At 40.3% G+C, this 27,744-nt stretch overlaps 2 protein-coding genes across 2 annotated transcripts; both read left to right on the top strand.

Moving 5' to 3' along the window:
• The first annotated feature begins 23 nt into the window (after nt 1-23).
• On the top strand, nt 24-21,762 carry plag1 (pleiomorphic adenoma gene 1). Its single transcript, XM_067577714.1, has 3 exons — nt 24-177; nt 10,716-11,072; nt 11,280-21,762. Exons 2-3 carry the CDS (start codon nt 10,825-10,827, stop codon nt 12,469-12,471), a joined length of 1,440 nt encoding a protein of 479 aa, XP_067433815.1. The 5' UTR covers nt 24-177; nt 10,716-10,824; the 3' UTR covers nt 12,472-21,762.
• Nucleotides 21,763-23,568: 1,806 nt separating this feature from the next.
• Nucleotides 23,569-26,011, top strand: mos (v-mos Moloney murine sarcoma viral oncogene homolog). The gene has a single exon (XM_067577715.1). It carries the CDS (start codon nt 24,039-24,041, stop codon nt 25,053-25,055), a length of 1,017 nt encoding a protein of 338 aa, XP_067433816.1. The 5' UTR covers nt 23,569-24,038; the 3' UTR covers nt 25,056-26,011.
• Nucleotides 26,012-27,744: the final 1,733 nt, after the last annotated feature.

Genomic DNA, 27,744 nt, shown 5'->3' on the forward strand with positions numbered 1-27,744 from the left:
AAATCCTAGTGCGGTTGCATCGCAGCGCATACACAATGGCTGCTCGAAAGAGGGGAAAGCAAACAATTTTCAGGCCCGCCGCGTCTAGCAAAAAATATGAGAAAAAAATTATTAAAAATTCGGAAAATAGTTGAAAGTCAAGAAAAACTCGACAGAAAGGATGTTAAAGCGTCCGGGGTAAGTTTGATGTAAATTAAGTAAACGGTTACTCAGTTGTTGAATTAAAATATCGGGGTTATTTAAATTATGAGAGAGGGGTGAGCTGGGGAAAAAGTTTGTGTTAATCAGTACCCAGTTTGGGACCACAGAGAAAACCCAGGGAAGGCACAAGTATTGAAAAAAAAATTAAATAAATTATGTCACTGGTGATATTAGTGTGACGGTGCGTGTCCACGAACATTAACGACCACAGAACGAGTAGAATGAAGGAAAGTTGAGTAAAGTTGAACATAGCCTCTTCACTAAGTATATTTTTTAATATAATAACATCGGCAGTGCGATGAGCACCGACAGGCACAGACGCACTTGAATTCAGCAATAATGTCAATTTGTCTGCATTCACATGTATTATTGCCTCACATATAGACTTCATCATAAGCAATGTCAACATATCTTTATCGATTCCAGCATCTCCTGTTCAGAACTCTAACGCTAAATGCAAGCATGTAGCGGCTACAATGACATTTTGTCATGCTATATCTCTTTTAAGCTGAATGCTATATCGCATTTTCACCCACTGCAGGTATTGATAATGATGTCATACAGATGACAGTTCGGCTATGACCCGCTGTAAGGCTACTAAACAAGAAACGGCAAGAAATTGCTTGTCAATAAAGTAGCAAAATGGAGGGAGAACTTAAGGCAAACTAATTAGGCAATGCTTAAGATTTGCTGGTGCAGCCTGTGTCCCAGCATGTCGCAGACAGCCTCTTTAAGACCAAAAATCAACTTGTGTCGAGTTTTATTGGTGTGGCAGGTTGCACTGGGTACATTAGTAATTCGCATTTAGCTCTGGTCCTATAGCTGCTGATATCACAACAGCAGTCTGTCATTAAACACAAGCTGCTGCCTCTGAAAGCTATGTCAGTTGAGAGATCACAATCGTCTTCATCGCATAGATTTGTTGTTGAGTTGAAGTAGCCAGTGTGTTAGTGTCAGTGGTTAGAAAGCTGACACTGAAACAGTTTCTGAGAGGAAGTGTGTTGATGCAGTGTTGTCAGTCTTTGTGCCTGTTTCCACCTGTCCTATACCTTAAAGCAAGACCTAAACTCTACATCTGACATGTAAATAATGTAGATTGTGGTCTGTTGCATTGCTGTGTACTTCATGGTGTGATGTTCAATAATACAGTCTAGCAGTAGTCTTGATGTGTAAGATTAATGCTGGAGAAGAAGTAGAGAGCTGTGTCATGTCTTTCTGATTCAGCATGCACTTTATCTCTCTATTCTGCTGTGGCTAAAATATACTTTGCTGTATGTTTTATCTTGTTTGTAAAGACAGGAGTGAAAAATGTTGCAGATCTTGTTACTACTAATCGAGTCTCATAGAAATGAGAGTTTGATCTTAAATGTTTTTTTTTTTTTTTAATTTCTTAAAAAGAAATCATTTGTATAAAAATATTCTCTTCTTCTCATCTGTTCATGGATGTTTTAAGAATTTAAATGTGTTGACAATGACACATTAAAATGCGTTGCTGTTGTTGTTTTGGACATAATATAATTCATCTATTACTTGTTATTCTGCCGGGGTTATTTTTACATGAATGCAGCCAGTTTGAAGAAGCTTTATTACTTGTCTTGAGATTAGTAACTGCAACTGTGATTAGACTGAAATGTTCAGTTCAATCCTGCTGTTGAAACTTTAGTGTTTGAAGCAGAGAAACTGTGTGTTGTGAAGCTGTGTTTGAAAGCCTGGCCTTCGAAAACATCAAGTATTAGACGTAAATCTAAGGAAACACATTAATAGCATGTCAAGAATTTGGTTTTGAAATTGTTTGAACTTTCAGGTAAAGTGCACTTTTACTTCATTGAAAATAATTGTCTAGAATTTGGAGTAAAACATATAATTTGTCAATTTATTTCTGTTCATAAATTAGTATATTTATTAGGTAAAGTTCAGATAAATCTCAGGGAATTCAGTAAAGATACAATATGAATCCAGTGTATAATTATTGTTATTACTGTTCAAAATGAATAAAATGTGTAAGGCTCAGATTTCTTAACAAGACAAAATATGAAAGATAGAATGTTCATTTATGTGATAAATTAGCTTATTTCTAAATGAACAGTCTTTAAATTCTGTTCTTCATAGTATTAGAAATATAAATTCATAGTTGCTGATGCTTTTGTTTTTTGTTTTTTGCTAAATATTCTAAGACTTTTTTACTGATTAGAAAAAGCGAAATAAGTTCTTCAAATTTCATTCACTCATAAATGATAATTACTGACAAATAGTGAACTATTATGTGTGTAGTTATTTGCCGTAATTTCTTAATTTCTAGCAGAATTTAGTGAATGACTGCAGACACATGCTTGATTGATTCTTTTAGCAGCTCTCAGCCTTTCAAGTTACACAAAGCTTTTTTCTTACACTTTACCTTTTAAGATAATTTTTGTTTACAGTAAGAGACACAAATGTCCTTCCCATGATGAAGAGGAGTCAGAGAGAGTGATATGTTATCTTTTTAGATTTCATCTGACATTGTGATGGTTAGAATGCTTTTGCTGGAGGCTGCATGGAGCGAATTTACTCCTTCAAAATGTGTAGGAGAATGTTTGGTTGGTACATGAGAACGATGGCAGCGGATAGAAACTACCTGGCAGACAGCTGATCTGTTAGTGCTGCATGAAGGCAGATGTGATCTATTTATCTGTTGTTGTTCCCCTCTGCTTATTCTGCACACTTTCATCCAAATGTCTTCTCTTCATGCAAATGTTTCTTTCAGATATTGTTTGCTTTAAGGCAGCAGCTACAACAGTTTGAAATGAAAGCTAAAATAATTCAATCTAATTAAGAGGGCAGCAAGCAGCCATTTGTTTCATTATCAATTAATCTATCGATTATTTTCTCAGTTAATCCATCAGTTGTTTGGTCTATAAAATGTAAGAAAGGCCCAAGCTAACATCCTCATACGTCTAGTTTAGTGCCAACCAACAATCCACAAGTCAAAGATCTTCAGTTTACTGTCATAGAGAAGTCAAGAAACATTCAAGAAGCTGGAAGCAGAGAATTGATCCGTTTTCCTCGTAAAAATGACTAATCGATTAATAGATGATCAAAATAGTTGGTGATTAATTTAATCATTGGCAACTAATTTATTAATGGACTAATGGTTGCAGCTCTACTAATGTATTTATATTTCTATGTATTTCTTTTATGGGATCCAGTAATCAGCCAACAGGGGGCTTTAGACTGAGAATGGAACAAGGCGCTGCAGTAACAGCAGAGGAGCTAACCTGTCACACTGCAAGCTTTTTTGGAAAAAGCATAATATATAAGAGAGGTGCATGGAGGTACGAATGATCTTCAACTGGAGCGCTCATGTGTGTGTCTCCATGTGATCATGTGGCATGTATGAGCTACCTGCTGCAGGTGCATAGAGGCAGCTTTATGTCATCAATAGTGTATCAGAATGAAAACCAGATAACATTACACAGCATGACTGTGTTTCATATGTTGTAGCTCATTACTTCAAATAATGAACAGTACATTAGAGAGATTTCAAAAAACTGGACCAACATGAAAGATAACTTTGATGGAGACAGCATTTCTTCATGTTATTAGTATCTGTAGTATTACTATACTTGAAATGTCCTGTCTTATTATTATTATTACATATACCAGTATGTGCCTCTATGTATAAAAGACATACAGTTAGTATTTATCTATGACATATAGCATGTACTACAGTATACCTGTTTTTTTGTAGTATATGTTTTTTAGTTGTATTATAATAGCGTTTATTGTATGTTGTTCTTTCACCTCGAGCATCCTTTTCTTCTCTTCTCTGTCTCTCAGTCACTGGTGAACATTTTCCCAAGCACACATTCTAAATGCATTTTTTTCTGTCTTTCCGGCACCATATGTTTCTATTCATATCCACACAGTGTGAAATTCAGCTTGCAGAGACATAAAGTAAATGAAAGTAATCCATCACAGTGGATCTGATGGGTTCATCACAGCAGAGTATTGTAAGCAGTGCTGTGACACGTTGGTATTTTCCTGACTCAGAAATGCACATGTTCTGTCTCTTTGGTATTTTTAAGCCCAGTGCATCATGCAAAATAAGCCAAGAGATGAATGGATGACGTCACTGGAATGTGTCACTCATCTCCTTCAGTTGTTTAAATCCTTCCAGCTGTCTGAAGGAAGCAGGACATGTATGTGTTCTGTATGCAGCAGCTCATTTACATGTCATATGATTTGCTGCTTTCACCAGCATCAGACTCTCCTCTCTGAGAAGCTCACACTTTAAAGTTATCATCTTCAGAACATGAAACATTGATTTATACCTCGTTACTGTAAATCAACATTTGACGTGTGATACATTGACATAGATGTGGTTTCTGGACAGTTGACATAAGAAATATATTTCATAATTGAAATCAAAACTTGCCACCATGCATGAAAAATGTTTGACATGCATTCTGTGTGTGTTTAAGCTTCATCATGCTTATACATTTCAACCCAAGAATCCATGTTTGCAGTGAACAATTATGGAATAAAATATTCTTCATGTTTTGTACACATTTCCCCAAAATTCATCCCGACATTGTTTGGTGTCATTGGACACTTTGGAAGCTTGATGTGTGGGTGACTAACCCACTGACTGGAAGAGAGGATGCAGCTCAGTCATAACTCTGACATGATGTTCACTGTGATGGATTATCTGACTCGAGCTTCAAGTCTCTCAAAGTGAATTTTCCTACTTTAATGGCACGACTGGACAAATAGACTCCAGCATGTTTTTGATGGTTCTCAGTCATCCAGATCAGAGACAGATGCAGATACTAAGTTTCATTCTGGATTTACTGTTGTGGACGTTCGACCATCATCTCATCCAGCTGCTCCAGTATACTAACCACACTGCCTCCTAAAAATCCTACTTTATATGCTTCTAATTTTCAACAGCAAATATTGTTTAAAGTGTTTTATCAACACAATGAGAAACATTTTTATTGAAAGCATCTGTCAAGTCGCAAAATGTTGATACAGAGCATATCTGCAAAAATCTCTGCTGACAACATATTTCATTTTCCTACAATATCTGTATCTAGCAGCTAAAACATGATTAGTGTTTTTATGGTTCTGCTTAGTCAACTCTTTGGACTTGCTTTGGGTTAGAGAATGATGGTGGTCTTGGTTAAATACTGAAAAAATCGCACACAGGATGCATTAACCTTCTCAATATTGAACCAAAACCAGCATCTTTCCCTCTCCTTCCACAAAGCATTCTAATCACCGTGGGATACTGCTTGTGAACCTGGATCTCCGGTGTCAAACTCCTGCTGTTTGTACGCCCACCATCCAGCCCGACAGAACATGACAAAACTACGTAGGAAAAAATTCTGCTACTAATAATAATCAAGGCAACAGAACAGAATATATCAGGCAAAACAATTAAGCAGTAAGTTCAGTTTCAGTCTGAAATCACTTGGAATGCTCTCAAACATTCCACCAGTGGACAGAGAGCATTTTATAGACACGCAAATGACATTGGGACATCACTTCACCCGTCAATGATGATGTAAAATGATAATCCATGAGTGTCCAAATCTCAAGTTACTGCTCACTACAGAGTACACCACTGAGATTCTATTAGATGCAGAAGATAGGAGAAGTGAAGGAGTGAAGAAGGAAGTGATTTTTGACACAGTTACAGCCTCTGTGGAGTTTTGCTGCACTCCTACAGTTTGTGTCTGACCTTCATCTAACAGATAGCAGCATCACTGTTATCTGATCAGTCTCCTATGCTCTGTTGTTCAGCTTGTAATGAAATGTGTTGCTGTTAGGTCACTTTTTTTATATTGGACAGTAAAGAGATGACAGGAAAGGAAAGATGAGGGATGACATGCAACAAAGGTCCCTGGCTGGGTGTGAAGCAGGGACCTCTAAGCCATCCTGTGTTCATGGATAGCTGTTCCATCCTCACATAGATGGACTCTGTCACTCATTCAGACCAACTGTCTTGTCTCCATATAGAAACATTTTCAAATGTCCATTGTCCTGTAGATGCAGGTAGACCTGAGGATTTGTCTCTTTGTTGGGAGCAGTTGTGGATCTATACTATATATTGTGACAACAGCAACTCCCTCGACTTCAATGACTGTCATGTGATATGATGGTGGGAAGGACCCACACTCAGACTCTCAATGATGAAACATCTTTAAGACTAAAAGAATAAGACCAGCACAGACACACTGGTATGGTCCTTTAAGTCCAGTGATGACAGATATGTTAGACTCTATAGGAATTGAAAGTATAATTGTGAGAGTCATTTGAAATCGGAATGCAAATAATTTACCTGCATATCAGTATTATTAATGAGCCACACTGTCATCTGTATGACATCATGATCAATATCTGCAGTGGGTGATATACCATTCAGTTTAAAAGAGATATAGCATGACAACCCCCCCCCCTCCCTCCAAAAAAACCCCAACAAAACAAGAAATGCAACTTTTTCCTGGTGAATCCCAAGTGTGTGTGCTGGCTCTGACTGCTGGGCGTGGTGTGTCCATGCTGATGTGGGTGTGTTCTAAATATTCTGACTACTCTCCTTGTTATAGGACACACAGATGCATGGTCCATATTAAAACTGAAGATAAATGTGGATCAAATCACAAGGTATAAACATAGTTGGAATAATTTATTTTGGGGCGCCCAAATAAATTAATCCAACCATGTTGGATTCATTAAGGGGGCCTACCACTCCAACTCTGTGTTGTATATGTCCCCCGTTCCTATTAAGTGCAGACTATACATGGAAGCTTCATTATAAGCCTAGGTACCCAGAGAACAGACAATATACAGTACGTGTGTGTGAATAATACTACCTGACCTCAGTTGATGAAACACAACTGTATCAAGGAATATGGACTATGTGAACAATATGAACTCAATGAAAAAGGGGGCTTGGACAGCACACCTAGTATACTATTTTTAATTTTGAGTTGCCACACGGACGTTTCGGGCCAGGCGCCCTTCCAATTTAATAGATTGCCAGCCCGAAACATCCGTGTGGCAATTAAAAATTAAAAATGGTATACTAGGTGTGCTGTCCTAGCCCCCTTTTTCATTCATTTTCAATACTTCAAGGATTCAGCACCCGGCTTTATGATTATGAGTTGAGCGTGTTGTATTATATAATTTTTAAGAATAATATGAACTAAAATGATAAAGATCTTAAAAGACCAGTGTAGGATTTAGTGGCATCTAGTGATGAGGTTGCAGATTGCAACCCCTGCCCCTCCCCTACCCCCTTCCCCTTCTAAGCATGTAGGAGAACCTACTGTGGCTATCAAACTCGCGGAAAATATGAAAGGCCCTCTCTAGAGCCAGTGTTTGGTTTGTCCATTCTGGGCTACTGTAGGAACATGGTGGTGCAACATGGTGGCCTCCATGGAAGAGGACCTGCTCTCCATGTAGATATAAAAGGCTCATTCTGAGGTAACAAAACACAACAGTTCTTATTTTCATAGGGTTCTATACTAATTTAATCATACTTATGAATATTATATTCCATTTCTGCCAAGTCCGTTCTGCTAGATGCCACTAAATTCTACACCTGGACCTTAATAATTACACTGCACATGACAGGGCCATATCATGAGATAATAATGCAAGGCTTGCCTTCACTAACATTGTACTTTAATTACAGATGTAATCAGGGAATGCACTGCTAATCAGATTACCAACACCAATTGATGAGGAATTTTTGGGCCCCCTTGGGGTCTGCTGACCCACTGGGCAGTTGACTGCTCTATGCAGTTGGTGATTCAACCTTAAATGTAATACTGACAACAGAGAAATATGATACAAATATTTTAAAATATGAAAATAGTAACATTAGAAATAACACACAAATCCACGTATGTCAGATATGTTGTAATTTGGAATATTATACAGGTCCTGAAATGATAAATAAGTAAACTTGTACTCCAGATTTATAATGATTGATGATGATGTTTTTTTTAAAGGGGTCATATTTTGCTTTTTCTTCCAAAGCTTGATGTTAATGTATGTAGAAATACTCCCTGCAAGTCAAAAGCCAGGGCTTCAACCTGTTATACACACATGCCCATAAATGGCCGTCCATTCCATGGCCTTTGCCGCTAAGGTTTTTCCATGTGTCATTTGCATTGTCCACTCTCATATTTCGGATCGGATTTCAGCTCGAACACGTACAAATGGATTTGAAAAATTGACATTTTGAATAAAAGAACAAGAAAAAGTAGTGAAACTTACTACTACTGTTTGTTTCACGGCTGGAAGTTGGCTGAGACGAAGCCTCTGGAACACACGTGTAGCCATTGGTGTGCCTGGATGTGCCTGTGCCATCTAAATCTCAAGCTGGCACACCCAGCGTAACCATAGCAACCTACAACAGGCTGTCAGACAGGCTGCGATGCTTCAACAATGGCTATATGAAGTTTTTAATGTGTTATTTGAAAAAAAGACTGCTTTACCCCAAAAAATATGACTGTAAGAAGCTGGACTGTGTGTGTGACATAGACATTAATGTTCTGTAGAAAAACAAAGAACATTAATGAACATTAGATCCTGACTAATCCTGTCGGCATGTCAGGAGATTTAAATAATCAGTGAAGTTATGCTGCTGTGTCTTATGCATAAATGCACACAGCGTCTCTCTTCATTTGGAGTATTTCATAAACTCAAACTCAGATTTTGTTTTTCATGAGCGAACCGGTACTGAATCCCCTCTGGCTGTAGACTATACTGAATGCACCAGGGATATGTTACATGTGCGATTTCTGTCTAAGTTAACACCTTTTCTGCTGTCTGGGTTTATGTTTAGTTGCCACTTTGTGCAATAAAATATTTAATTTAATATAATAATTTAATTGAACAGTAATGTGTACTGTAGAACCAATACACAGCCAATCTTGCTGGTGCAAATATACTGTATTTTAGGCTGGGTAGGCTATAAAAGAGCACTTTTTGTCTGTACTGTTGTGTACTCTGTTGGTTGGATGTTGGATAGACAGTGTTTTGCTGTTTTTGGCTTTGTGAATCAGAACATTATAAAGAAAACTGGTCACTTGTTTTTCAGTTTGTCTATGTTTGTTCTTTTTTCTTCTAACTTTTTATAAGTCAATTTTTCTGGGAAAAAATGGCCCACCCACTTTTGTATTGGCCCGCCCAAAATACAATTTCTGCCTACGCCACTGTTCTGGAAGCTAACCAATCAGAACAGAGTGGGCTCATCAGGAGGCGGGACTAATAGGGAAACTAAAACGGGGGAGCTAAAACGGCCTGTTTCAGACAGAGGCTGAACTGAGGGGCTGCATAAAGGGTCAGTTTAAGATAAATAAGGAGTTTTAAACTGTAATTCATGCAAAAATATTCCAGTAGAACCCCAGAATAAAAAAAATGTAGACCTGGAAATGTGCAGAATATGTCCCCTTTAATGTTTCATTCAGCTGATGGAGTGAAAGTTTCTCCTCAGATTTCTGTCAGCAGCTGGAGATAAATATTAGTTTGTCTGGAAGCCGATGTATCTCTGTGCTGAACTTAAGTTTGACAGATAAACATCTGTTAAAATGTGATGAAGTTTACGATGTAAGTAGCTGACACAGAGGGACAACCACAGCTCACACACCGCTGGATTTGCATATACCACTGCTGATCTCTCTGACAGCACATACTGCCATAAAACTAGAGGCCAGTGTCTTAAATAAAGTGGCAGTATCTCTTCATCTCACTATAGCTTATCAAGCCAGAGTGATGAAGGCCAGTGTGTCTTGTTTTGTGCAGTTCTTGTTGCTAAAGATGTGGGATTTGGCTCAGTGGGACATAAAACATGTAAAACAACAGTCAAGGTTTGGAAAACTACAGACCAGCATTTTTGTTTGATTTTGTTAGGAACATTAATATAATGTAAAGGTCCACTTATAATTCAGTTAGTGTCTGATATAATTTTTCCACAAAAACCTTCAGTTATCTCATTAAAATTCTTAAATTGCCATCTACTCCTTCTCCCTCATCAAAAATTCTGAATGTATGAATATGAGTATTTTTCATTTCAAAAGTTTTCCTGTCTCCTCCTTCACTGTAAAGTCCATTCTCAGTGTTTGTGCACCGGAGGCTTCAAGTTTCCACTTCACATGTGTGTAAGTTGAATACAGGACCACGATTGGCTCCAAACTAATTGTGATGTCACAAATCATACTGGTAGGCCTGCCCCTTCAAATCAGATTTCCAGTAAACTCAGAGAAACTTTCCACTCTCAGAAGATGAAAGTGAAAACAAACTCTGCACATCCATCATTCTGTACAGTGAAGCTCAAACATCCGACTGTAGGAACAAGAAGAAAAACACAGATTATTCTGTTATATTATTCAGTTATAGTATTTTTTGTTGATTCATTTAGATTCAGGTGTCAATGTCTTTTGTGATTCCAGCAGCTCTGTTCACAACCACAAACTGAACTATTCATAGTGATTCTTTTTTTCTCTCTGTTCTCTCTCTCTCAGGCCCCTGAGTCCGGGCGGTGTTGAGCACATAAAACTGGATAGAGTAATTGCATCAGTACTAGTCGGGCACTGCGCCCCTGTCCATGTAACTGGTCTGCCTTAGGGTGCCATGGCCACGGGAACCCAGGGCCACCGCGACCACGTCCTGGAGAAAGCCAAGCTCGCACCACCCACAGGGAGGCGCAGGAGAGCAGAGGGGAAGCAGAAGAAGAATTTCCCCTGCCAGGAGTGCCAGAAAGCTTTCAACAGTCTGGAGAAGTTGAAGGTGCACTCATACTCTCACACAGGAGAAAGACCCTACCGCTGCTCCCACCCCGACTGCACCAAGGCTTTCGTCTCCAAATACAAGCTGCTACGGTACAGACAAGCAGCAGTGTATAGCAGGCTGCAGCATGTTGCTTTTCTCTTTATACATTTGATAACATAGTGCTCTGTAGTAGTCACAGTATGTGTTGATGAATTCTAGTTTTCAGGTTGTTGTGTTTAAGTGTAATATAAAGCATGCCTACTTAAAACATGATTGCAACAATTCTGAGTGCTCATAGAATGTGTCTGTGTTCCAAGGCATATGGCAACTCACTCGCCAGAAAAAAACCACAAGTGTTCATACTGTGAGAAAATGTTCCACCGCAAGGATCACTTAAAGAATCACCTACACACTCACGACCCATACAAGGAGGCATTCACCTGTCAGGAGTGTGGCAAGAGCTATAACACCAAGCTGGGCTTCAAGCGCCACCTCGCCCTCCATGCCGCCAACAGTGGAGACCTCACCTGCCAAGTGTGCCTGCAGCCGTTCCCCAGCACCGGAGTGCTTCTGGAACACCTCAAAACACACGCTGGGAAGTCCTCTGGCGGGACCAAAGAGAAAAAGCATCGCTGTGAGCATTGTGAGCGGCGATTTTACACCCGTAAAGATGTGCGGCGCCACATGGTGGTGCACACGGGACGCAAGGACTTCCTTTGTCAGTACTGTGCCCAGCGGTTTGGTAGGAAGGACCACCTGACACGTCACGTGAAGAAGAGCCACGCCCGGGAGCTGCTGAGGGTAAAAACTGAGCCAGCTGATTTGCTGGAGCCCGTTGTCTATGACTTGGCGTCTGGGGGCATCAAGGGTGAGCTCCCGGGCATGCTGACACCGAGGCCACACCAGCTCAACATGTACACAGGCCCCGTCCTGGACACAGAGCCCTTCCCTAACCCTGCACACCCCTTCTCTTTAAAGTACCCGCTGGGCTCCAACTTTACCTCATACACCGTCTCCTCACAGGAACGGGAGCAGAATCTAAAGGGAGAACTGGAGACCTACCTGATGGAGCTGCAGAGCAGCATGCCCTCCTCATCCTCTGCAGCCCAAGAACCCCAACTCTCCACCTCCAAACTTGAGTTGGAGTCTCATGTGGGCGTGCTGGAAGAAGCGAACGAGGAAGTGTCCTTGTCCAAAATTTCCACATCAGTGGCAGCAGCCTCTGCGGCAGGCGACTCGCTGGCCTCATCTTCCTCTCTGATGGACTTCTCACAGCTTTTCAACTTCCTGCCGCTGAACGGGCCGCCGTACAACCAGGCAGGGGGGAGTGGGGGTCAGGGTGTTGCCTACCCACCCAATGAAGAGTCCACACCTCTTGTCCAGCTGCCCCCCCAGCCCCCCGAAGGCCCAGAGGTTGCAGAGAGTCCACTACAAGGGCTCCCCTCCTCCTTCATATCCAACCTGAGCACACCCACCACACTGCCCCGCTTCCATCAGGCTTTTCAGTGATCCAGTATGTACTGCGCCTGGCACACATGCACTCTTAACACACACATACTGACACACATGTCCAGTTACATGTCCACAACAGCCTCAACAAGATGCCAGCAACATATGTTTGAAGATATTAGCACCTCTGTCTTTTCAGTATGACAACATGATGATCAGCACACACAGCAGCAACACACACAAACACACACAAACACACACACACACACACACACACACACACACACACACACACACGATTTGGCTCAGTCAGATTTGTAACGGCTGCTGTTGGGATGTCTTCTTCACTTATCAGGCCTTTTATTGAAATTTGGCAAATCATCACCTCCACTATTCACTAAAGCTGTGTTCACATTGTAATAGAGAAACAAGCTCTCGCACTGTTTGTGCATTGTTGCTCAGCGCAGGATTCTTGGGGGGGGAGTGGTCTGTGGAAAATAACTTTTTTGGCAATTTTCAAATACTTAGTGTTAGTTTCTTGCACTTTGCAATTTTTATAACCTCTCATGTCCTCCTCTGATTACCACACAAAATGACTTTCCTACAGGCTTCAGTGTCCATCACAGTGTGTCTTTAATTGCAGCACAATCAGTAGCCTTACAGCCAACAACGAGCACAGCTTGTGTTCACAGTGCAACGAAAATGAGAATTTCAGTGCAGCCCTGCTCTGTGCACTGCGCCACATACATCAACACAGGGCAGTCACCAAGAAGAGAAAAAAACACACACACACACCGCCACACAATATAATGGAGCAACAGCAGTTTTTCCACAGTAATGTGAACAGAGCTAATGATGACAGCCAGAGCTGTGTCAGTTTATAAATTAATTTGGTTTTTTTTTGGGATTTGGAGAGTTTTAGATGAATTCTAACAGTAATGAGATTGCAGTGACATTTCCTTTTCATACCTAACCCCCCATTTTTTGGAATAGATTGACCTTAGTATGCAGAATTTGCAATGTATATTGTTATTCTTATAGCACTTTGAACTTTTGTAACGTTGTCTTGCATCACAGTTGACCTATATTTTATGTTGGTTATATTTGGTAGGATTTTAAAGGACCAATCTGTAGTTTTTAGATGTTTTAGCCCATTTACAACAATTTAGCAGGTCATGTACTCTAAATGACTGCTGACCATTTTCCAAAGCATACCAGATTGTTGAATGAATTTTCTCGGCAGGTTTTTCATTCATTTCTAATCCATATGGAAGTCAACTAACTTGAGTAACAGAATCCATTACAGACATCATGTCTGCTGTATTTTTGTCAATGACATCACTGTAACGCATGCGCTTACAGCTGCGTCACCATGCAGTACAGTAACGTCACCTGTCAGCGGTAAGAGCAGACCTGATGTTTACTGTGTTGGATTACACAAGTCTCTGCTAGTTTATTTCCATTACATAGAGAAATGATTGGAAACCAACAGCTTCCCAGAAGGTGAAAAACTCAATTAAAACATCTCAAACATGTTATCAATGAAAGTCTATGTGATTAGTGGTAAATAGGCTAAAACATGCAAAAACAGTGGCGTGGTCCTTTTGATCAAAACACAAATTCGAGAGTTAATCCACTTTATTACAGACAAAGTACTGAGCAGGAACTACTGAGCAACAGTATTACAATTTTACATTTCATTTTGGTCGGTAGTTTTTCTGCTGGTTTGATCTTAACTCTCCAACAGTGGGGACATTTTCATCACAACTGAAATGCATCTTTTATGGAGCTTTTTAGTTCTCCAACCAACCAAACCAAAGTCCACCAAACACAGACAGAGCTGGCTGCTAGCAGCTGAAACATTACTTTAGACTGTTCAGGTAGCTGAAATAGACATATCTCTCTAATCTCATCAGTGCAACAACCACATAGAGAAAGTTTCCCGCCCTTAGTGCTGTCTCCACCACACACACACACACACACACACACACACACACACACACACACACACACACACAGCATCCCCAGTTTAGAGAGTTAAGATCAAGCATGTATCTGGGTCAACAGGCAGCAGTTTCCACAAAGAAAACTGACAAATTACGCTCTTAACCATGACACACAAACACACATAGCCGTTCACTGTCTCTGTGCCACAGGCTTATCCAGTTGGAAAGGATCATATCAACTACCCTATTGGTCTTGTTGTAGGAGTGAATACCACAGAGCTACAGCACACACAAGTTAAACCAGGCTCAGTGAGTCATCGCTGATGGTTTTGAACATGTCCACTGAGCTCTTCCACTCTCCCCTTGTCGGTGCTTTATTTCTCTAAGGTTATAAAAAAGAAGTTGCAAAAATGCATAATCTCACAGATCGTGATCGTGTTGCTTCCCTGTCTTCACTCAAGCACCTGTGTATTTAGATTTAGACTTCGAAGAAGTGTAGTGCCAAAACAACTCAGAGAGCCTCTGATACAAAGGCTGGCCATTGATGATTCATTTCGTGCTTAAGGCTGTAAAGAGTTAGATTGATTTGTTTGTGAATGTTGGACTGAAATTTCTCTTAAGTAGTGACAGGATGAGAAAGCAAGTAATAATCTTAAAGTGTTTCTATATGGTACATAGTACCATAGTTTTTTACGTATCATAAAAGATCACTGCACAGGGTGGTATGCAAAAATCAACCATATCAATGCAAATTAGAGACTGTGCAGAAATGATTGGGTTGGAGAAGGAGGCTGAACCTAATGTTTGTTTTTTTCAAAAAGCAGCCTCCCCAGAGTTATTCATATTTCATTTGACCTTCCCCTTGACTTAGAAAAAAATGTCACATCCTCCGAATTTAAGATGATGTACCCCACTTTAAACATGACATATCTTAAGAAAACTTTAATTAATCTCAATGTGCACCACCAATATGCACATATCAGCAATTGCCTAATTTATGGCAAATACAACAAAATAGTGTCCTGTTCAGCAAATATTCCAGCCACAATCTTTGAACTCACTTACATCTAGAATATAAATATAAAATAAGCAAATTCTGTTCTTTCTCATCCAGTGTGGAACTCCTCAGTAGTAAATGAAGTCATTGTAATGCGATGTGGAACTGCCACAGTTTGCTGCTATTTTGGTTATTTAGCCAAAAGAATGGGATGTGAAACAAATACTCCAAATGTTGACAGAACATCGTTTCTGAGTGACTGTGCCACATCTTTGTAGTCATTTCCATTTACAGCGAGGCTTCTGCTGCCATTAAAACTCAGAACGCAGGTCCCCTGAAGCACAGGCAGAAACAATGCAAACGCTCCAAAATACTTCACAGTTCAGCATCAGTTCACCGGTTTGATGGTGAAAATAAATGTGCACAGCCACGTGTTCTGACTTCCTCTGGCAGGGCTCCACTTTGTGTTTAGATTTAAGAGGAAGTCACCCAGTAAAAGAGAAAACACATGTTAGCTCTATAAGCTTTGACTATAAGCTTTATAACATGAACTCTCTGAAAGCTAAAAACATGACATCGTTAACAACAGAGCTAGGAGAAACAATGCTGTAATGCTGTTTACACTTACATAGTCATTGAAATACAAAATTAGGACAAAGGGAATAGCTCTAGTTCTAGTTACATGCAAATTTATGCAGAGATTTATGTAATTGACCCTGCGGCCCCCAAACCTCAGGCTATATGCAACATTCTTCATGAACTGCAGTCATGTGGCTTCATATTTTATTTCCCAGAATATATCCAGAGTTGATACTCAAGTTAAAGAGTAACTGAACAGTGCGTTTCACCTCTGACCCAGCCAGCATTACTGACGGGCATGGTCAGAAGTATGCTTTGTTGCACGTGTAACCTCACCCAACAGTGATGTTACGGTGTTCTGACACACCCTGCAGTACACTTCTACGTCACTGCAGCAGGGTGACAAATGAAACCACTGGAGGTCAACATCAAGATCTTTTCAGCTGCTGTCAAGTTGCTCTTTAATGATAACAGCTATTAAATATTAGCATCTCACAGTACGTAGACAAATGTTGCAACCTATTCCACTGGAGAATGGTATTTCCAACAATGTGATGAGTAGTTCCGAAGTTCAGAGCATACATATATGTGTGTGTGTGTGTGTGTGTGTGTTAGTGTGTGTGTGTGTAAAATATATTTTCATTACCTTCAAATGTTATGTTGGCTTGCATGGCATTATTTTTCATCTACTATATTAAGTTAGAATAGATATTACAGTCAAATCCTTTGTGTGTCACTACTGCACTCTAACATGATGGAAGCTCATAATTCCTAGATATCGGCCTGTCTTACTAACTACAGACATCACAGTGTTCATCCTAAAGCTTCTCTGAAAGGTTGTTAGTACCATATTCCTACATACAAAATGTAAAGATAAAATATTTTAAGATCAAAGCGTTAATATGTAAGATAGCAGAACCCATTCTATCTCCCAGAAAACGTAGCCATAAAAATCCTGAAATCCCTGTAAGCTCACAATCAGCAGTCTACTATTCATTGTCTCTTACCTCAATGTTTATATATTCAGCTCTCAGCACTGTGGTTTCTAGCTTTAGAGGAGACTGAAATGTTAAAGATGGTAGATTGTTTTAGGGGCATGTGGCCAGAGAGCTGAAAATGTGGGCAGGAATAATCAACCTTGTCCCTTCCTTCCTGTAGTGGTCCTGGGCTTCTGAAGCAACACTCGTAGTATAAAGAACAACTTGACTTTAAATTTTAAGACCTGGGCTCCTCCCAGGTGTGAATGTGAAGCAAGGCAGTGCTGGAAGAGAGCACAGATGCACAGCAAAATGAAATCCATTAGGCCAAAGTATGGTAGATTTATACCATTACTTACTACTTCTTGAAACTTTAAAGGACTGTGTGTAAATTAGCTGAAATCAGTGCAGAGGGCTCCAGCTAAACTGGGAACCCCAGAGTGTAAGGGTCTGGATGTTTATAGATTGTTTAACATGGTGGAGGAATGTTCCAACTGCTTTGGGAACAGTAATACACGGACGTGCCTCAAGGCTCAGGCCAGACCCTTGAAAGGGTCACTTCTCTCAAATCACATAAACATATTTTCTCAGGTGTCCCGCGAATTGTATCTAATCATGCAGATAATTTGAGGTGGTTTTGCTGAGTTTTTGGGATATCTGCCTCTGGGACTTCTACCTCCTCCTCAATAGGTGAATGGAATTAGTTTTGTGCTGCTGAAACCACTGAAAAATGACCTGTGATAACCCATAACCTAACTGAGGTCTGTGGATCACCCTCAGTAACTGAGACATTGTTAATGAAAAAACTTTTCATGATGAATTTTTCAAATGAAGTTGAATTTCTGTATTCTTTGAGCTCAGTGAGCATAAGACCATTCATCTCCATGATATCAGAGTGGAGGCAGAGACACATATCTCAGAATGTGGGCAAATAAAACCTAAACTATCTGTATTGATAGATGCCACTTAAGGGAGGAAAGAAAATATGTTTGTTTTTAACCTTTTAATTCCAAAAATATAAAATTGAGATGAAATCTATATCTTTTGAACCTTAACCTTTTCAATCCTTGAGATGGTGTTTTTATTATTTTCTGCAGTCAAATCAGGGCTTCCACTCTCTGACCAATCAAGAGGGGTGTGTGACAACAAAACCTCTACCAGATAACATATTGCACACATGAATCTACATTAGAATATTCTTAACATTTCTTCAATGTAAAAGTGGGAGAATCAGAAGCAAAAGGGTTAGCTTCCTCGGGTTTGTCTGAGGCTTTTATTAACTGAGAGATGAAGCTGCATCCAGCATGGTATTTACTGCAAATGAAACCGAGGTTGATGTTTGGACATGAATAGTGAAGAGAATCAGTGAGCAGTAGCTGCATTTCTCCTCAGATTGACAGGTAGTAACAGCAGAGTCCTCAATGAGTCCACACAGATAGAAATGTCCTCTTCCACCTCATCCTCTGTCAACATGAAGTCATGAACAGTAGCTGCAGCGCTCAGTCACCAGTACAAACACTATCATATTTTGAACCCATACATTGTAAGCAGAAGTTGTGCCTTATTTCACGCCATACTTTAACTTATCAGCTTATTGCTGTGATTCCAAAATAATATGGAAAATATGAAAGGGCGTTTTAAAAATGGCACAAATAATGGCTCTGTCAGAACAGATGCAAAATGCATATATATATTTTTTATACGTCATTTCCCACAGGGAGCCAATACATACATTTTTATACATTGTTTCCCATTACAGTAACGTCCACCAGCATCACTTGTCACTTACAAACCTCTAAATTCTATGAAAGAACCCAGCATTTCCACTGATGTGTGTCATGCTGGAAATGTGTCCAGTCTCAGTGTACATGCCATATGTACCTTCAATGAAGTGTTGGAACAAGCAGATCCAGAATATATATGTGATATTAAGTGGATCTTTATGTGGAAGATTGAGGTTTTTGATAACAAACTGTTATCAGAATCAGAGAGTAGACTACAGTTTAGCTCTGATCATTGCTTTGACATGTTAGTAACAGCCATTACCTGTGTTGTACATTCAGATTTTTCGTTTTGCATTCAGTAGTTACTCCAGCTGTTGCTGCTCATATAATGCTGCTTAGTATGAGTTTGTTGTTAGTCTAAATCCAGCTATGTGTTTTTTTTAGCTGTTGCTAGATAGACTAGTGACTGTAGTCGCCTTTCTCTTACAGTTACCATTTTGCTAGCAGTCACTACCCAACAAAGTAGGGCTGGGTATCAAAGCTCAGTACTCAGTGCTGCTTGTGTTTGTAGCACACACTATTGAAAACTGTCAAGTACTGAAAGCTGGTATCAAACATCTGATCAGATTCATGTCGTTCACTTATTCTTTGATCAGATAGATCATGATTTAAATCAAATAACTGCCAATTTAAGACGTAAAGTTTTGTATGGCTACTTGTGTTTCAAATGTCACATCTATCACATGACTGAAGTTTCACACTTAGTCAAGTGATGACTACTAAACAAACTCCATTTGCTGATAAACCAGTTTTATATATTTTTAAGGAAGACATCAAAATCTATCTAGTTTTGGTATTGGTACCAAACTGTACCCAGCCCTAAAACAAAGTAACTGAGCAACAAAAAGAATACGTGTGGAACAGACATATTTACGTCTTTCAGTAGACATTGGACTGCACGCTATATGGCAAAAATGTGAACTTAACAGGCTGCAAAAAATGACGTCCAACTTTGACTCTTCCCTGTAGTCAACAACAGTAAACTGATGGTGCATCTTAGCTCTATGAGCTCTATGAGATGCTCGACGCATAAATAACCCAATAGTGTTATCATTTACCTCACATACTCATCTTGTTTTTGTACTCGGAGATTCAAAAATGATGACGAACTAGAAGTGTTAAGTCGCCCTGTTGCCTCCTCTTTCCTTCCTGAATGACAGGATTGGGTGAGACCTGAATGGAGACAATATTTTCTGGGTTGTGTGAAATGTAGAGTTGAATGTGTAATGTTTCAAAGCATTTATGGAAGTTTGCTATTTGTATCTTGTGAAGGTTGTGGTTTTACAAGAGATGTTAGCAAGCCGCTACTTTTTTTTTTTTTGTAATCATAGCACTTTTTGTAAATTGAATGCCTTTATTTCCTCCAATACCTTATGTTTAAAACCTTTATTACAAATGTATAGATGATATATTTAGCTCTTTTAGAGAACAATAACATGTAAATACAATATAAAATGTTTTATTTTTACAGGTACAATTTTGCCAGTGTTTTTCCTATCAAAGTGTCATTTTTGCTTTACTTGCACAAGTGTTCTGTGTATCTCATTGAGGGGTCTTTTAACAAATAATGTACCTTAAACACAGATATTTTTTTGGGCAAGGTTTTGCATAAGGCCTTCTTTGACTATTCAACCGCTGGTTTAGATGAGAGCACAGGCAATAATGAAGCTTAAATGGACTGTTATATAGCACTTACTTAAATCCTCTGGTCATGGGTTGTTTAATTAGTTTTTAAAAAGACAAACAGGATATATGTTTCACAGGATGGTGTCTGTTCTATTCAGTCATCCTCTGACCTCAGTGTGACATCTTGAAAAAAATACTACTTGATTTCGTATTGGTTACTGTCTGAAAGCTGTTGAACACAACTTTTTTCCAATCAGCTAAATTTAACTTGATGTATAACTTATATGGACTATATGACAGAATCCAGAGATTTAATGGGAGAATAAAAGCAACAAACTGTGGATCAAAGGTGAAAGGAAAAAAAAAAAAAAGCTCATTGAAGAAAGTTGATCCAAATTTGGAGTGTGGTATCAGATCAAGTTCATAACTAAAGCTAATCTAAAGTGTTCTGGGATGAACAGCAAAAACAGAATGTCTCCCACAGTCATGTGGTGAACAGGAGATGCTCTTCAGTGAGAGGCACAGACCTTCAGCAATTCATGTCAAACTTCTTTATAAGCTTCAGTGGTACCAGTGAACTTTATTGAATGTGTATGTAAGAAACACTGCAATACTGCAATATATTTTGGTATTGGATCAAGCTGCTAACATACTTCTAAAGCTCCTTAAGGTGCTACAGACCTCTTTTCTAGTTCTTAAATGTATCGTTTGTACAAACAAAGTATCCAGTTTAGCTGAACAGTTGGCATGTGTGTGCCTGGTTGTACTATATAGCTACATATATTTTTATTGTACTGTGACTTTTGTAGTCTTTTTACAGACTTGCCTGTAATATCACATGCCCCCCCCCCCACCCCACCCCAAACCCCTCCCACCCCTGCCCCACCTGTGTGTTGTGATATTGGGAAACTGAGTCATGGTGGGAGAAAGCTCTGAGTGAAGTCACTCAGCGGAGATGAAGACGTCGGCGCTGACGCTGACTAACATGACTCCAACGTGATGCCATTCAAAATGAGCTGAGGAAGTTCAGAGACGAACTGCATTCCAGCCATGTTGGTTTTGTTATTCGTTGCATTTCAACAATGCCATCCTGTGACAATGATGGACTCATTGCTAATTCTCAACATTTTACTTCAAATCTATTTTACAAACTACTGTTGTATTTTTATAAATATAGGCAAAGTAATTCACATACACATATATATAAGTAAATATATATATGTATATGTTTATAGGTTGTGTAAAATAAAAACAAATGCTGCAGCTTTTATCTGTTGTTTTTTTAAACATTGACATCATCCAAAGAGGCAGATTATTTATTGTCTGGCAGAATAACCTGATTTGATTTACATACCTTGCTGCTATAAGAGAGAAGAGCTGCAGTCGTCAACTCCAGTGTTTTTACGCAATGTACTGAAAGTTCAATAAACATAAGAGAAGGATCCAACTGCGAGTCTGTTTGGTGATGACTTTGCATCTGTGTGTCTGTGTCAGAGGTTCTTTGAAGGCATCTGAAAGGGTTGTGCCTCTTATCACAGAAGAGGATATATACATATTAGAACTTGTAAGTAAATACAACAATGAAAGTGCTCGTAACATTCAATTTATGAGTTTGTGGCTAGGACTGTGGAAAACTGTGCAGCCTTGAACAATGTGATGAGTGTGAATGCTGCTCAAACTCATAAATGCATACAAACCGCTTCTACTAAAAGACGCAAATCTTTAACGCCTCATAAATAGATGCTTTTGTTTTCTTAAAACCTCAGTAATTTCCTAAAACAGCTGTTCACTGTAGAGTTTAACAAATGTTACTCAAACAGGAGGAAATAGTGCATCTGTTGGGGGACTACTTTCCATGGCGGATGAATCCACATTTGCTGCTCTAGTGAGTATTTGTGGCAGCAGGATGGTGTGTGTGTGTGTGTGTGTGTGTGTGTGTGTGTGTGTGTGTGTGTGTGTGTGTGTGTGTGTGTGTGTGTGTGTGTGTGTGTGTGGGATTGAGTCAAAATAAACTACAGTGTGTGTGTGTGTGTGTTCACTGCGATGAAGGAACATGTCAGCCAGTGCAACAGTGTGGTTCACTGATGTGTTTTTAATAGTTTTTGGAGCTCTATGACACAGAAGAATAAAACTGATCAGGCTTTGATACACACACAATACTTGTTAGTAGATCAGTTTATTGTTGGTTTGGCTCTGCACATGAAATCGGATGAGTATAAGAAAAATGTATAGAATATCACAAGTGTCATTGTTAAAGTCAGAACTTGATATTTTGCAAGAACTGGAGGTGCACAATATGTCTTATGTCCATATATCCACTCACTACAGCCATAAGATACCAAACTTCACTCCAAAAACTTCCCGTTCAGTGTCACCATGGACATCTGGCAACATGATTTCTGAACGTACTGTTCAGCTAAATGTAGCATAATAATGTTTCTGATAATAAGCTGCTTATTTAACTGAGATGTTTGAGTTCATACAGACCGTTGTTGACAGTTCTTGCTTCTCATGATATTGTTTTTTAGTTGTACGTTTTTGTGACAGTTCAGAAGTATGCATGCATATCACAACTCTCCGATGTGAGCCAGGCAGCCTACACTTGGCAGATGTTGGTTTTAAGTTTGGTTTCCTATCCCACTGGAGTCAACGGTTTCATCTCTGGCACATACACATTTATAGTGCTCAGGAAGTGTTGATGCAAATATGATGTGGTTAAACCAGGATGTGAGTTAGTGATTATTTTTATGCTGTTGTTCTCATTTGATGCTGAGTTTATTTAATCTACTGGTAATGCTAAACAATACAATCAAAAAGGCAAAAGAATTTCCATTGAAATTTCATCTTACAATATTTGGATATATTTCACTCTATGCTACTTAATCCTTGAGTCCTGCTCTCACTGCTGTCTGCACCTTCATTCATGCTTCTCACACTTAACCATGATGTCTGTTTGCTTGAAATCCCTTTGTGGGGGTTCTGGAAAATTCAGAATTCATTCACAACTGGCCACAAGGTCAGTTTTCAGGCAGTCTTGGAAAAAGACACTGCAGATGATGTCAAAAGCCTATTTGAAGTTCCAAGTATCAGCAAAACTTGATCAGTTGCAGGGGAACAGAACTAAAGAGTAGCCCTGAGTAATACAGTATACCATCAATGGGTGATGCAGCACGCTGTGTGCTGTCATGTTATCATCACCACCTTATACTGAACTAGTTGTTAGAATGTGATTGTCTGTTCCTGCATGCTGGAAAGGTCTCGGTGGAAAGACTGAAAAGGACAAACACAGGCTCTGAGCTGTAACATATCGCTCAGTGCAGCTCCCTCCCCCAGCCTCATGCTGAAGCTACCAGCTCAAATTTGTCAGTGTTCACTTCTGAAACTGCTCACTACAGAAAACTGCTGCTGATCACGTCCATGTCATATATACACATGGTGGTTACTTTTTAACACACATGCACATGAATATGCTTTCCTAACATAAAATACTAAATGTAGCTCATTTTGCCCTGTTCTCCCCTACTGTCGGTAGAGTAAACTGAGTTGAACCATCTAAACGAACCCGTTGAACCCAAAAAGAAAGCATTTCATACTCCTCAACACTAAGCGGCGGTGTGGCTGTCTGTGTCTGCGTGTAGTGAAAAGCCCTGAGGCTGCAGAGCTGCTGTTCAGTCAGCAGCACACTTCAGACTGTGCGGACTATAGAACGACGCGCATCATGCCCTCTCCAATCCCCGTGACCCGCCTGCTGCCCAAAGACATCTATCCCTCTGTGGACATTGGGACCTGCAGCAGCCCGCTGACCAAACACCCTCATGGCTCCTCTTTACAGGTGCCTGCTCAGCGGCTCCACGGCAGAGTCGCCAGTCGGCTCTGGTCCTCTGTGATCTACTGGAAGGAGCTGCGCTCCGTGCAGCCTGTGGGTTCCGGAGGGTTCGGCTCGGTCTACAAGGCGGAGTACCTTGGGGAGACCGTCGCACTGAAGAAAGTCAAAAAGTGCACAAAGAACAAACTGGCGTCTCGACAGAGCTTCTGGGCCGAGCTGAACGCTGCACACCTGCGGCACAAAAACATCGTTCGCGTCATCGCGGCGACCACCTGCGTACCGGCGGATTTTGGAGATGAAAGCAGCATCGGAACGGTACTGATGGAGTTGGTCGGGAGCAGAAATCTGCAGCAGACTATTTACGGCTGTGCAGAGCCGCTGGAGGCAGACAGGTGGCTCAGGTACTCCTCAGACATTGTTCACGGATTGCGGTTCCTTCACTCCCACAGTATTGTGCATCTGGACATAAAACCAGCCAACGTGTTGGTGTCCAGTGAGGACGTCTGCAAAATCGCCGATTTCGGCTGTTCTCTGAAACTGGACCGTGGGTGCGAGGATACCGCCATCAGCCCCTATCTGAGCCACGTAGGCGGCACGTACACGCACAGAGCCCCGGAGCTGCTGAAAGGAGAAGGGGTGTCTGTCAAAGCGGATATCTTCTCCTTCGGGATCACTCTGTGGCAGCTGATCACCAGAGAGCAGCCCTACACCGGCGACAGGCAGCACGTGCTCTACGCGGTTGTGGCACACCATCTGCGGCCGTCGGTTCAGGACCAAGAAGTGTTCCGGTCGCAGCAGGGGCAGCTGTGCAGGACTCTGCTGAGCCGGTGCTGGAGTGGAGAGCCCCGCTGCAGACCCAGCGCCCAGGAGCTGCTGCCTGACCTGGAGCAGCTGCGCTCCCACATATGACTGTTTTTACAGCTGTTTAGTCAAATGGACTCGTTTTAGGAGCGTTTTAGTGGGTTCTGTCCTGCAGCGTCAGCTTTACCGGATAGTGAACTTACAAGTTTCTTGTATGGTCCTTCATGTCGAATCCTGTCCAGAAAGTATGCAGTTAAATGGCGTCTTGTTGACCGGCGAAAATACAATGTGTGCCTCAAAATCAAAATTTCTAGGACGCCATATCCGGATGCACTTTACAATTCGGCACGTATAAAACCCAGCACCAAGCACCACTTGTACTAAAATCCAGTTTCGTGGTTGTTTCCTGTCGCTCACTCTAACCGGATTGATGTTTTGTTTTTGTTTGTTTGTTTTTTTCTTCAAGTAAATGTGGTTCACTTATTTGTGTGCCTAATTGAACAGTTGCTGCTAATGATCAACCAAGGACATTGCACAGTAGTGTTGTCGGCAGTGTGAGGCTACTTGGCTGTGCCATGTTGGAAGGTATCTTTAAAATGCTGTACGATTGAAGGCAACACAGTCCTCTGAAACAGTCACTACAGCTTGCAAACTGCTACACCTAAAATTCCTCATTTATTCTCCCTTTTTAGTTGTACAGATTTATTTGCATGAATACCGTCAGACTGATGTATTTGCACTTGTGTTTCCAAAGAAGTTTGACTTGAGTCACCTGCTATCAATGTCTCGGCGAGAGGCATCACTCCTGGAATATCAAGACAACAAACTTTGCTTTATGTAGATGTGTCATTATTTCAGCCCACTGACGGAAGTTCTTAACACATGTCATTAACACATCATTGTTTCACCTCACCTCAGGTTATTGTGAGAGTTGACAGTTTTAGCCATTTTTTTTCTTAACCTGTGAAATCAAATGTGTTGTGAGTTGAATTTTATTTACTATGATGAGTTTGTAAAATGAGATTTAAGAGTGATAGGTTTTCATTAAAATTATTTTTATACTATATTAGTGTTTTGCTTCTCAGCTCTTCCTCACATTGTGTTTACAGGTCAGCACACATTTACACCAACAGGCATTTTAGAGCTGCCAGTCAAACCAACACGGAGAACAGAGACTCCATATAGAAAGAGCCCAGCAGGCTCAACCCTCATCACATCATGGTGACAGACAGTGAACACAATGACATCAACAGTGGGATATTTACAGAGTTACCTGTTATCTGAGGATTACTTTGCTGAGATTAGAGCCCCCTCTAATCTGGAAAAAGGACTGACCAGCACCAAATTTCACTCAGCAAAGTTATCTAAAATAAGCTGCTTGTTGGAGCAAGTGTTGTATAGCAAATGACCATGCATGATAATCATATATGTTTAATTGTTAGACTTGTGCTGTAACACAGCCACCTGCTGGTCACTGCTAACTGACCTCTCAAGCTCTCTGAAATGATTTGAGAACTGAGACCAAGATCTCTGAACATTTATATGGCCACACAAGTTGATGACGTGTAGCTGTGATGTGCCATGACACATTATCCTGAAGGCTCGCTACTTGCTGATTCAGTGCTTGAGGGGGCATTGTGGGTAGACATGACTGTGGTCCAACACTGAGGAGACACTGCAGCCAGCACAGGAATCACACTGAGCCGATTCAGTGACTCTGTATACAGTACAAAGCTCCTCAGTTTGACTTCACTAAGAATGTTTTGACTGATAAATTAAAATTAAAGATCCCCTCCTGACATGTATTAACACATATAGAAATACTTTGCTCAGAACAATAATGTTTGTCTCATATGGTTTTTCCACAAAAAAAGTACAATTACCACTGTAAAATATTTAAAATGTCATCTCCTCAGTCTTCCTCTTTAAAAGTTCCAGAATCTATAAATATGCAAATACATTTCATTTCAGGAGTTTTCTTGCAGGATACTAGATGTCTCCTACTTCACTGTGAAGTCCATTCTCAGTGTTTGTGCGCTGGAGGCTTTAAGTTTCCACATCACACTTGTGTAAGTAGGTTTTTGGACCAGGATTGGCTTCCAATCTAGTCAAATCAAAATCATACTGAAATACTTCACATTGTACAAAAGGACAAAGAAAAGAAACCAGAACATACAGAACAGAATGAGAAGCCAATTGGGAGTAATGCTGTTCTCTCACCTCATACATGTGGGCGTACTGGGGCCAGTGATGAAACCTGTATCTTCTCCATTCTACCAGTATATGTAAAGAGCGAGGGAAACACAGTGTTGCAAACATATGCATTTTTGACAGCTTGATTAGAAGGCTGAACATAACAGGTCAAAAGACCAATATTCTTTTTCATCCCATGAATCAAGTGAAGCCTGTGAGCAGTCATCATATCTCAGGTCTGGGAATACCTAGCCTGGACAAAGACCATTTCATTCAACTATCTGATGTGTTCACACATGAGACCATGTCTGTTTCCCAGCTCAACATTCCCAGACAAGAAGACCTGACACCATGGCCGTACTTGAAGGATATCAAGACTCATGAAATAGACTCCTGCATCCATTACAAAGATTTATCTGTTGAGGAGGTCATGTTTCATTTTTAAGATCAGACAATGCAACAAATCTTAATGGAACAGAGTCAGGAGTCAGGACAAAATCCAGAGTGCTATGCTTCAGCAAGGGATAAAGTGGTACCTTCACCCCCCAGCAGGATCCCATCATGGCGGTGTTTGGGAGTGACTGATCTGCATGGTTGGAAATGT

The sequence above is a fragment of the Thunnus thynnus genome, chromosome 21 (genome assembly GCF_963924715.1).
Source record: "Thunnus thynnus chromosome 21, fThuThy2.1, whole genome shotgun sequence".
NCBI classification, from domain to species: Eukaryota; Metazoa; Chordata; class Actinopteri; order Scombriformes; family Scombridae; genus Thunnus; species Thunnus thynnus.

What these genes read in the sequence shown, in the direction of transcription:
- mos (XM_067577715.1), top strand. Translation starts at nt 24,039, where the DNA reads ATGCCCTCTCCAATCCCCGTGACCCGCCTGCTGCCCAAAGACATCTAT.
- plag1 (XM_067577714.1), top strand. Translation starts at nt 10,825, where the DNA reads ATGGCCACGGGAACCCAGGGCCACCGCGACCACGTCCTGGAGAAAGCC. An exon ending in TCCAAATACAAGCTGCTACG is followed by an intron (nt 11,073 to 11,279) that starts GTACAGACAAGC and finishes CTGTGTTCCAAG; the next exon opens with GCATATGGCAACTCACTCGC.